Source organism: Liolophura sinensis, chromosome 6 (assembly GCF_032854445.1).
Source record: "Liolophura sinensis isolate JHLJ2023 chromosome 6, CUHK_Ljap_v2, whole genome shotgun sequence".
Classification (NCBI taxonomy): Eukaryota; Metazoa; Mollusca; class Polyplacophora; order Chitonida; family Chitonidae; genus Liolophura; species Liolophura sinensis.
In genome coordinates, this window is record NC_088300.1 from 70,083,461 (window position 1) to 70,095,711 (window position 12,251).

Sequence of the window (12,251 nt, forward strand, 5' to 3'; positions counted from 1 at the left end):
ACCTTCAAAACAAACATGTCCATTTCATACCAAATTCTTCTAGTTAAGAATAACGCTTATCTCATATGGTTAATGTAGAAAAGTTAGCCTCATTACTAACGCCAATGCAAATTTTTTTATTCTCTCCAGGTCACCAGTAGGTTCAAAATTTGTATTTTATTAGTTTTGGTAGATTAAAACATTCTGACTTTTAAAAATTTACACAAACAAATGTGTTCCATGTTTTCAAACATTTTCGGTTATACTCTATGTGTGGTATGGTATTTTGTAATCGTGACGCAACTGGTATTCGGTCGACTACCTGGGTTTAGTGGTTATGTTTTCACATTGGCTTTAGCTGAGCGCCATGCAAAGTAACGGAATTTGTTGTAGGAAGTTTTCAGCTTAAGACATTTTGTCGCCTTTAACGTATACTGTCGTCAGATAATTGCCATTCTTGCAACATTATCCTGGATTTGTTATTTGTCATTATCTTAAAACAGAATCAAACTGTTATCTTTCCCTTTGAGTGAGTGAGTGCTTGGGGTTTAACGTCGTACTCAACAATTTTTCAGTCATATGACGACGAAGGAATCATTAGGGTGCATGCACGTGTAATGTGCCTCCTTGTTGCAGGACGGATTTCCACCGCTCTTTTATTTAGTGCTGCATCACTGAGACGACTTACCGAAGGCAAGTAAGCCGTCCCGCCCGAGCCATTATACTGATACGGGTCAACCAGTCGTTGCACTATCCCCTTCATGCTGAACGCCAAGCGAGGAAGTTACAACTTCCTCTTTTAAAGTCTTAGGTGTGACTCGACCAAGGATTGATCCTGGATCTACCGGTCCCGGAGCGGACGCTCTACCAACTGTGCTATCCGGGCCGGTCTTTCCCTTTGAATAGTAGGCCTATCCTGACGGCTACACTATGACAACAAACTTCTCATTTGTTTAGGTAGAAAGGTTATGGTGCTATAAATTAGTAACGAGACCATGGAAAGTTTATTAATGCAAAACGTACAAGAGATACCTTACTTTTTCAAGAGTTCTACTTCTGTTTTCTTATGTGGGAGAGTGATATGTGGGAAAGTTCGTCAGAAACTTGTCGAACTAAGATTGCGTCCACACACATATATCCGTCATTAAAAAATAAATAAATAAATAAGCAAGTATACAAGTACTGTGTGTGTCGAAGTTTTGCCTACTAAGACTATGCCCTGTATGGAATCTAGACAGTGTAGAAAATGACCGAATCAATGATGTTGAACAATAGAGGAATACATAACAGATATAAAACAGCACACAGTGCGTCCAACAAGTAATCAGAAAAGAACATCACACGATCGCGTGTAAGATTTATTTATTTAATAATTCTTTGATAGCATAGTCAAGAATTTGTCTCTGATATGATGGTTTCCACCAGGCTTCCAGCCATAAATTTTCAACACAAAGGGCAACAAATGTTGAAAGCTTGTTATCACCACGTGGGAGAATCTACAAATTCAGTCAAAGACCAGATTTGAACTTGCGCCTGGTGTGTCCGTACGGCCGAAAGGCAAGCAACGTTGATCACTCGGTCACGCTAACTGTTACAACACCAAGTAACACACGATATCATGTAGTTAAAGATGAGGTCAGCTACTTTATGTTAACGTGCATTAGTTGCTTTGAAACCCTTTAACCGCAAATTCTAAGCTACGGACGTGAGATAGCACAGATAGATGAACGACGACTGTCAAGTATAGATATGGTTTAGATTTGCAGTACTTGGAAAAGCAAGGAAATGAGGAATTTCAGCAAAATACCAGTAATCGGCCTATTTATAACTGTGATGAAAAGGTGTTATATTATCCGACATCTACAACTGTCAAGTTGTTATCTTTATTCGTCAGAAGTCTGGTGCCAACGGTTCTAGGCAGATCGCCAGATAACCCCGTGTGAGATTCATGTGGTTATTTTGGACTTAGGCCTATTTAGGATAAACATATATACCATGAGCCCCACAGATTTTAAAGCAACAGAAGACAGCGCCGGTGTTTAAGCAGCAGAAGTTTGATAAAATTTTGTTTCCCACTTCCCAGAAGATTTAAAAGGCCATGTTTCGGACTAATGTACTCAGGATGTGCACCTTACTTGTGTCGGTTGTCATCTTGTTCGTGTCGGCCAGTTCCAGTCATGAATGGGCGCCTCATGGAGAAGAAGATTTGTCGCCACCTCATGAGGAAGAGTCCCTGGAGAAAAAAGCGGCTTCTCTTGTGGACAAGCTGTCCGCGTCTTGTGACGCCACCCATGTTCTCGCTCGCTTAATTCTCCAGGAAACCGCGGAACGAGTCAAGCTTCAAGAACAAGTACGCCTACAGATGACCGGACAAGAAAACGTTACCAAAATGCAAGAAAAACTTCGCAAAGCGCTCGCTGACTTAACAGCTAAAGCACAGGAGAAAGGTAAAAACTAAGCTGTAAATGGATTTAGATGGTTTAACTTTTGTCACAAATGATCCGTTAATATCTCAAACCATGTCAAAGGTATTTCATTAACAGAAGAAATATTACAACATTCAATGAAATAAGCCTAATTTAAGGAAACCATTCCCACTGCAGTAGTTACATGGTTTAAGTATAATTTAGTTCTGAGTGCAGATGACCGCATTTTCAGCTTCACTCCTACATTAACCACTTCAGTGTTTCATGTATACAGAAAAATTATCAACAAAAACACATTGCAGATGTATGTATTTCTTATGGTACCACTTCATGGGACATAGGTAATACGGGCAACCACATGCCTGCAACCACTGCAGTTTTACATTTCACTATCGTAGGCTACATATTGTTGGTAATAATTACACTTTTCATTGTAGAGCCTTTAGTGGCCTTTACAGCCAGAGTGAAATCTCACTTATCAAACCTCCAAGACTCTCAGACTATTGTCTTTGGGACTGTTGAGACTAACCTGGGAAATGCCTACAACCCCCACACAGGCATATTTACTTGTCCAGTGAACGGCGTCTACCAGTTCTTCGTCAGCATTTTGAGCTGGCCAAAAAAGCGAATCGAGACACATCTGGCAGTCAATGGCGAAGGGAGGCTACTCGTGTATTCTTCCTCAAGTGCCATGCACCATGGATCTTTGGGTACCGGCACCATCATCTTGGAGCTTAACGAAGAAGACAAAGTACAGGTGAAACTTACCAGGAATTTTGGGGATTACATTCACTGTTGTTGGAGCACATTCTCTGGACATTTGCTGAGGGCTACATAGAGTTGCAGCCACGATGACTTTTCAAACCAACAATTACTTACAAAAAATGTCTGACATTTTAGAAGGAACTTTGTGACAGTATTATTGATGGAGAATTCTATACACCTTCTTCGGTATTTAATAAATTGATCTTAAAAACATTACTTCATTTCTAGTAATAAAACAAACTGTAGATCCGCGATTTTAATACAACTGTGCTTCCGTTAAAAAGGCCAGTTGAGAGTTTCACGGAGGTTTGAAATGCAAGACCTATGTTCTGCAATATAAATGAATAATTATGGTTTCATGGGACGCTGGCACAATGAAATCAAATGGCTGAACTAAACACATTTCCAGGTAGTTAGTACGCAATGAGGAGATATCAGATATGACCGAGATTTGTTTGTTTTATTGGTGTTTTATACTCTACTCAAGAATTTTTCACCTAGTCATCCTACAGTGAGAGGAAGTTGGAGCGCCCGGGGTAAATCACCGACCTTCGCGACAAACCCCCTGACTCCGCTTGGTACTTGACAAACCCCCGGACTTCACTTGGTACTTGACAAACCCCCGGACTTCGCTTGGTACTTGACAAACCCCCGGACTTCGCTTGGTACTCGACAAACCCGCGGACTTCGCTTGGTACTCGACAGACCCCCGAACTTCTCTTGGTACCGGTACTCGACAAACCCCCAGACTTCGCTACGTACTAGACAAACCCCCCAGACTTCGCTACGTACTAGACAAACCCCAGGACATCGCTTAGTACTCGACAAACCCCAGGACATCGCTTAGTACTCGACAAACCCCAGGACTTCGCTACGTACTCGACAGAGCCGATGACATGAAGTCTCAGCTAAAGCAGCAAGAGTGGAGGAAGACTCGAGGACTCGCGACCTCACTGGACAGGAGATCAATCATTGCATCGAGCCAGCGCTTTAGCCATCTGAGTTAACGAGGCTGGCCGATATATAAAAGTCACTTTATCTGCAGAACCAGGGTAAACCTAGCCAAAAGTTAAGGATGAATACATCACATGTATGTCGGCTGTACGTGATCATGCTTTGAACCCTACCATACTGAAAATAAAGTACCAACGCGACCCAGACAGGAACGACAACATTTGAACGACATGGCCGCATTTGCTCCAGCTTAGTACGAGAATGCGGTTTTCCGAACCTGAGATTTCAATGAGAATGAATTGAAAACGCAGATCTTTCTTTAAATGCCGCTTTATCGACAAAATCTGTTGTTTTCGTTGAATACACCAGTAGTTCGGTAAGCATGATTTCCTGTTAATATTTAGTGTAAAATTCGATAAAGATGTAAGGATGTTTACTACAGTAAACATGTTACGTGTTTACTATCACAGGTTTATTGTATAAACACAAGACACGTGACTGATTTATCCTCACTGATTTAAAATGATAATAAGCATACTTCTAGAATATACTGTATTATGAGGTATATCAGATAATTTAGGTTCACTTATTTTGGCTGGTTTGAAATTGAAGTGCCCTCAGATCCTAGCTCTTAGACACGAATGGAGGTAACACTGATGAAAAGAGAAATCTCGATCCCCTCTAAAACAACGAAGACAGGATATACAATACTGCCCACCATACTGTTTTGGTGACACTATTTTTCCTAAGAGCAGAATAGCCAAATATAAACGAAAGAAAACTGGTCGGAAGTCATTTTTGTCTTGTTTCCAATTTGCGCTTACCATGATTTCAACTATATCAAAACACTATCCAGGTTTGAAAGCAATTCTTTGGCTTCATTTGAATATATTGCGTAAACAGCATTGACAACTCGTAGAGAGCGAAATGAAAGTCAAGACGGTAGACGGCAGCCATCTTTTAGTCACGGGCACGGCGGAACGCCGCGATAAGCCAAACAATGGTCTCAACAATGGCCAGACATTACCCAAGTTTAAAAGCGATGCTTTATTTTACTTTTGAGATATCGTCTTCACAAATCAAGTCGGATAGACGGGTAGATGACAGGATTACGGTTCTTCCAAGTTTTAACTTTCAATTTAATGACAAGTAACAGTGATGGTTTTCTTCCTTAAGACAACAACCAAACAACAGAATGGTAACAACGAATAATGCTGGAAAAATCCACACATACAAATTAATGTAAGGTGTAGAGCAGCGTGTGTGTAGAGAAAGCACAAATTTATGTAAGGTATACAGCAGTGTGTATAAAGAAAGCACAAATTTATGTAAGGTGTACAGCAGTGCATGTGGAGAAAGCACAAATTTGTGTAAGGTGTACAGCAGAGTGTGTGGAGAAAGCACAAATTTATGAAAGATATACAGTGGGGTGTATAAAGCACACATTTATGTAAGGTGTACAGCAGAGTGTGTGGAGAAAGCACATATTTATGTAAGGTATACTGCAATGTGTATAAGGAAAGCACAAATTTATGAGAGGTGTACAGCAGTGTGTATAAAGAAAGCACAAATTTATGTGAGGTGTACAGCAGTGTGTGTGGAGAAAGAACAAATTTATGTTAGGTGTACAGCAATGTGTATAAGGAAAGCACAAATTTATGTAAGGTATACAGCAGTGTGTATAAAGAAAGCACAAATTTATATAAGCTGTACAGCAGTGTGTGTGGAGAAAGCACAAATGTATGTAAGATGTACAGCAGAGTGTGTGGAGAAAGCACATACAGGTATTTATGTAAGGTATACAGCCGTGTGTATAAAGAAGGCATAAATTTATGTGAGGTGTACAGTAGTGTGTGTGGAGAAAGCACAAATTTATGTAAGTTGTACAGCAGTGTGTATGGAGAAAGCACAAATTTATGTGAGGTGTACAGCAGTGTGTGTGAAGAAAGTACAAATTTATGTAAGGTGTACAGCAGTATGTGTGTGGAGAAAGCACAAATTTATGTAAGGTGTACAGCAGTGTGTGTGTGGAGAACGCACAAATTTATGTAAGGTGTACAGCAGTATGTATAAGGAAAAGCACATATTTATGTGAGGTGTACAGCAGTGTGTATGGAGAAAGCACGCATTAATGAGGTGTACAGCAGTGTAAATTCATGGCTATTAAGCGATTTGGATTTTACAATGACGTGTATCACTCAAGAACATCCCCTCGTAATTACTTACTTTGGCATTTGATTTTATAGCATCCGCTGAAAAGCGTGGGTTTATCCATGAGTAAATCGCATAGTTTCTGTATCATTTTTGTATCAACAAGCAGTTTATTTCCTGCAATACATGTAATGCATACCTTGTCAGTACACCTTGTAGTTTAGGAGTGTTTATCACACTAGGGTGACCAATAAAATGGCTTGTTGTAAAAAAAAAAAAGTGTGCTGAATATAGTCGATTCTGAATTGGGACGGAAACGTTTAGGATGACTATACAATGCAATACTCAATTTTAACGAGCTAACTTACCTGAGCACCACAAATTCAAGGATCTCAGGATACATACAATATATATATATATATATACTTCAAGGAATACCTAGAAAATAACATGAAGTTTCAAACTGCAGTTGGAATATAACAGAATGTAGAAAGTTAAGAAGGCATTTTATTATTTTTTTCCTATGTAAATTCTCTTCACCAAGGGATCTTTCTCTATTTCTTCTCTATTTCTTTTTTTAAGGCATTTTGTAAATATCTGAGTTAATGTTCTTACAACCAATTAACACCCTTCATTTTTTAATGCACAGGCTATCAACATTTCAACACCCTTCATTTTCTAGGGCAAAGCCTTAACATTTCAACACCCTTCATTTTCTAAGGCACAGCCTTAACATTTCAACACCCTTCATTTTCTAGGATATCAGCTATCAGCTTCTTGTTAGAGACTTTTCTTTTTCTATTTTGGCAATTGCCGTAGAGACAGCCTTCTTTAAGAAAGTCTGATTTTCTGAAGAGACCACTTTTAACAGGTCAACACATTCCATGTTCATCTGAAAGTAAAAATAAAACTCTTAATGCTTGATTTCAAAATCAGTGGGAATCAATACCATTCAAACCAATCTCCACAAATACAGAAACAGGGTATCCAACCATTTGTAATGGCACATTAGTTAAGTTATATTCGAACATATTTCAATATGTGTGTCAGTAGTTACGTTCAAAGGTAGAAGAAACTGGGTGAAGATCCCAGAAAACTACCACGCCTTGTTAACTCCTGGCAACGTCACGATCTTTTTAATGAAATGTCAAGAAATGGGATGTCATTCGTCACCAACAAGAACTGTAACAAAACTGAGCATTCTTAACCTCAAAACAGAACAGTTTCCGCACATGGAAGAACTTTCAGTCTGTTATTTTGATGCCAAAATCCAGTGGTGAGTACTTTACCTGCTTCCCATACTTCGTCACAAATGCAAGCAACAATTTTCCAAATTTTATATCCTCTGCAAAAGGTCCAGAAAACTTGGCCAGCAAATGTACAAGTGAGTGCATGACATGTCTGTCCATATCAACCTACAAAAGACATACACATGCTCTAATCAACTAAAGAATAAATATGCAGTAATGAAGAGTTTTGGCCTGCGGCTGTTACAATAAGTGTGAGACAGGAAGCAATCAACATGTGGCAAACGTTGGGTCATCATCATGAGGTTTATTCTGACAAAATGCCACATCAATGCTGCCCACTACCCTGACTACTTTTATGCAGTCATTACTAATGTAATGTACACTGACTCCAGAAATATTTATAATTGAAAACAATGCTGGCTTCCTAAATTAAACCATGTATGAATTTTAATTTTACAATTATTTTGTATTGTTTCAAAATTCTGCATTTAATATCCACTAGTTTGCACAGAAATGACAAATTAGGACTAGAGCCCATGATTTTTCTGTCCAAAATAAAAAAAGTTTACGTAGGTATTTACTTAGTCAATACCAACTTTAAAGAGAGGTCTTCGCACAAAAGTTAGATGAATTAAAATACTATTCCCGTATAAATTAAGTTCTGGGGCAAAACCTTCTACGTGTCTAAATCAGGACCAAAACCTCCCACATGTGTAAATCAGGACCAAAACCCCCTACATGTCTAACTCAGGACCAAAACCCCCTACACATCTAAATCAGGACCAAAACCCCCTACATGTCTAAATCAGGACCAAAACCTCCTACACATCTAAATCAGGACCAAAACCCCCTACATGTCTAAATCAGGACCAAAACCTCCTACACATCTAAATCAGGACCAAAAACCTCCTACATGTCTAAATCAGGACCAAAACCCCCTACACATCTAAATCAGGACCAAAACCCCCTACACATCTAAATCAGGACCAAAACCTCCTACATGTCTAAATCAGGACCAAAACCCCCTACACATCTAAATAAGGGCCAAAACCTCCTACATGTCTAAATCAGGACCAAAACCTCCTACATGTCTAACTCAGGACCAAAACCCCCTACATGTCTAAATCAGGACCAAAACCTCCTACACATCTAAATCAGGACCAAAACCCCCTACACATCTAAATCAGGACCAAAACCTCCTACATGTCTAAATCAGGACCAAAACCCCCTACACATCTAAATCAGGACCAAAACCTCCTACATGTCTAAATCAGGACCAAAACCTCCTACATGTCTAAATCAGGACCAAAACCCCCTACACATCTAAATCAGGACCAAAACCTCCTACATGTCTAAATCTGGACCAAAACCCCCTACATGTCTAAATCAGGACCAAAACCTCCTACATGTCTAAATCAGGACTAAATCAGGACCAAAACCTCCTACATGTCTAAATCAGGACCAAAACCTCCTACATGTCTAAATCAGGACCAAAACCCCCTACACATCTAAATCAGGACCAAAACCTCCTACACATCTAAATCAGGACCAAAACCCCCTACATGTCTAACTCAGGACCAAAACCTCCTACACATCTAAATCAGGACCAAAACCTCCTACATGTCTAAATCAGGACCAAAACCCCCTACATGTCTAAATCAGGACCAAAACCTCCTACACATCTAAATCAGGACCAAAACCTCCTACATGTCTAAATCAGGACCAAAACCTCCTACACATCTAAATCAGGACCAAAACCTCCTACATGTCTAAATCAGGACCAAAACCCCCTACATGTCCAAATCAGGACCAAAAACCTCCTACACATCTAAATCAGGACCAAAACCTCCTACACATCTAAATCAGGACCAAAACCTCCTACATGTCTAACTCAGGACCAAAACCTCCTGCACATCTAAATCAGGACCAAAACCTCCTACATGTCTAAATCAGGACCAAAACCCCCTACATGTCCAAATCAGGACCAAAAACCTCCTACACATCTAAATCAGGACCAAAACCTCCTACACATCTAAACCAGGACCAAAACCTCCTACACATCTAAATCAGGACCAAAACCCCCTACATGTCTAAATCAGGACCAAAACCTCCTACACATCTAAATCAGGACCAAAACCTCCTACATGTCTAAATCTGGACCAAAACCCCCTACATGTCCAAATCAGGACCAAAAACCTCCTACATGTCTTAATCAGGACCAAATCAGGACTAAAACCTCCTACATGTTTAAATCACAAAAAGATACAGGTATGGATAGGTTTCACAATAATAGTGATGAACAAAACGACAAAAAACACTGTACGTAATGACTTATTCACTGGCTTTCGTAGGAGACTTCTCCCATCATCAAGTGTAGTGGCAAACTGCAAAGTGGCAATAATGTGACATGGTTTATTGGTGGGGGAAAAAATGGGCTGTACTTTGATGCTGCATTGCTCCATTATCCTTTGTTCAAACCTTTTCACACTTGAGACATTCCAATACAGAAAGATCCCAGAAAACTACCACACCTTGTTAACTCCTGGCAACGTCAAGATCTTTTTAATGAAATGTCAAGAAATGGGATGTCATTCGTCACCAACCAGAACTGTAACAAAACTGAGCATTCTTAACCTGATTTTGTTAATATACTGACCAATTTTCAAGGTCATAGCTTGAGTAGTCTGTACACAGGGTTAACATGAAAACATAGACTCAAAAACGCACGTTCCGGTGACCCAAATTGCATCACTTGTCAGGTGTCATGAGGGTCACACGGAAAAATTCACTGAGGATGAACTAAAAGCACGCATCAAGGACTACTGGAAAAAAATTACTCTTAAGGAGATTTGGGACTCAATCAGTTCAGTTTGCACCCCGTCTACCGAGAAGATCACGGACCAATTGATCGCCTTTTCAAGTAAAACAAGGTAGAACATCATTTTGAAATGTCCAGAACATGTGTTTATTACTCTATTTTGATTTTGCTCCCATGAGCAGAAATCTTCAAGGATGAAATTGAAATTTAGTCTGTATACTAAAGACATAATAGCTTTTGAGTGTGTAAATTTTTAGAAGTTGACATAAAAGGGTTTCGGAGATAATAAGTGTCAAAGTTGGGCCCATTTTTTTGGCCCATCCTATATATACAGCTTGGAAATGGTTTGGTCAATAATATGCCGTGGGAATTCATTCTGTTGTAAGGTTTTCTTAAGATTATGTAATTGTCAGTGAAAAATTTATATGAGATGCATATCTGCCAAGATCTGTGAAGTAATGTTCTGATGAGGTTGGTTTTGTGGATTTTGGGTGTGACACTACTCCACCTAGTGTAAAGTCCACTGTTAGTGGGTTTCCCATAGATAATTGTTTCAACTTTGGAATTGGCCTTTGACATGAGAATGTGCACAAATGGAACCTTACATTTGCCCCTACTGAATACAAACGACATGTTGATGACACTTTCTTGGCTTTCAACAGAGAAGATGATGTCAAAAATTTCTCGCACACTTGAACTAATGTCACCCTAGTATCAAAATGACATCAGAACCTGAAACTAATCAGACTCTTCCTTTCCTAGACATTCAGTCTCTTCCGAAAGCTTGTGAATAAGTCCTTATCTACAAAGTGCTTTTTGTTGTTTTGTTCATCACTAGCACGACTAAATTGGGACCAAAACTGTATCAAATTGACCAAAATGAACACTGCGTCATTTTCCGTGGGCTTAAGCATTGATTACAAAGCTATATGTGACACTATTACAAGCACATATTACAGAGTCATGTACACTCATACGTATTTAAATTGTGAAAATAAACTTAAAATTCAATAGTAAAGGCTACCAGAACTCGAGTGTAGGAGACACAAGCAGCTGAACATTTGACAGCTAGGCGCTGACGCGCTGACACGCTGACCACTAGACACTGAAACGCTGACCGCTAGGCGCTGAAATGCTGACCGCTAGGCGCAGGCATGCTGGTCACTAGGCGGAGACACGCGACCACTATGCACAGACACGCTGACCACTAGGTGCAGACACGCTGACCGGTAGGCACTGACACGTAGGCCACTAGGCGCAGGCACGGTGACCACTACACGCTGACACGCTGACCGCTGGGCGCTGACACACTGACTCCTAGGCGCTGACACGCTGACCACTAGGCGCTGACACGCTAACCACTAGGCGCTGATACACTGACCACTAGGCGATGACACGCTGACCACTAGGCGCTGACACCCTGGCCACTACGCGCTGACACCCGGACAGCTAGGCGTTGACACGCTGACCTCTAGGCACTGACCACTAGGTGCAGGCATGCTGGCCACTAGGCGCTGACACGCTAACTGCTAGATGCTGACACGCTGGCCACCAAGTGCTGAAACGCTGACCACTAGGCGCTGACCCGCTGACCACTAGGCGCTGACCCGCTGACCACTAGGCGCTGACCCGCTGACCACTAGGCGCAGGCAAGCTGGCCACTAGGTACTGACACGCTGACCGCTAGGCGCTGACACGCAGACCGCTAGGCGCTGACCACAAGGTGCTGGCACGCTGGCCACTAGGCGCTAGCAAGCTGCCCACTAGGCGCTGACACGCAGACCGCTAGGCGCTGACCCCTAATTACGTTAATGAATGTGCACACAGAGCAGCTGAACATCCATTAGTATGCTATTATGCTTTTTTGATACATGTACGCAAAACCATAACTCAATACATGCTGTACAT

The 12,251-nt window shown here is 40.7% G+C and overlaps 2 protein-coding genes across 2 annotated transcripts in view; one reads left to right on the plus strand and one right to left on the minus strand.

The window, feature by feature from the left end:
* The first annotated feature begins 1,994 nt into the window (after positions 1 to 1,994).
* Positions 1,995 to 3,363, plus strand: LOC135466474 (complement C1q tumor necrosis factor-related protein 3-like). The gene is made up of 2 exons (XM_064743970.1): positions 1,995 to 2,426; positions 2,843 to 3,363. Exons 1-2 carry the CDS (start codon positions 2,078 to 2,080, stop codon positions 3,241 to 3,243), a joined length of 750 nt encoding a protein of 249 aa, XP_064600040.1. The 5' UTR covers positions 1,995 to 2,077; the 3' UTR covers positions 3,244 to 3,363.
* Positions 3,364 to 5,223: 1,860 nt separating this feature from the next.
* LOC135468385 (uncharacterized) overlaps positions 5,224 to 12,251 on the minus strand; it is a 36,133-nt gene continuing 29,105 nt past the window's right edge. Inside the window, exons 11-12 of the mRNA XM_064746618.1 lie at positions 7,565 to 7,690; positions 5,224 to 7,167 (exon numbers count right to left, since the gene is read on the minus strand). Coding sequence (XP_064602688.1) covers positions 7,045 to 7,167; positions 7,565 to 7,690 — 249 coding nt within the window. The 3' untranslated portion in view covers positions 5,224 to 7,044. The remainder of the gene's footprint in view (positions 7,168 to 7,564; positions 7,691 to 12,251) is intronic.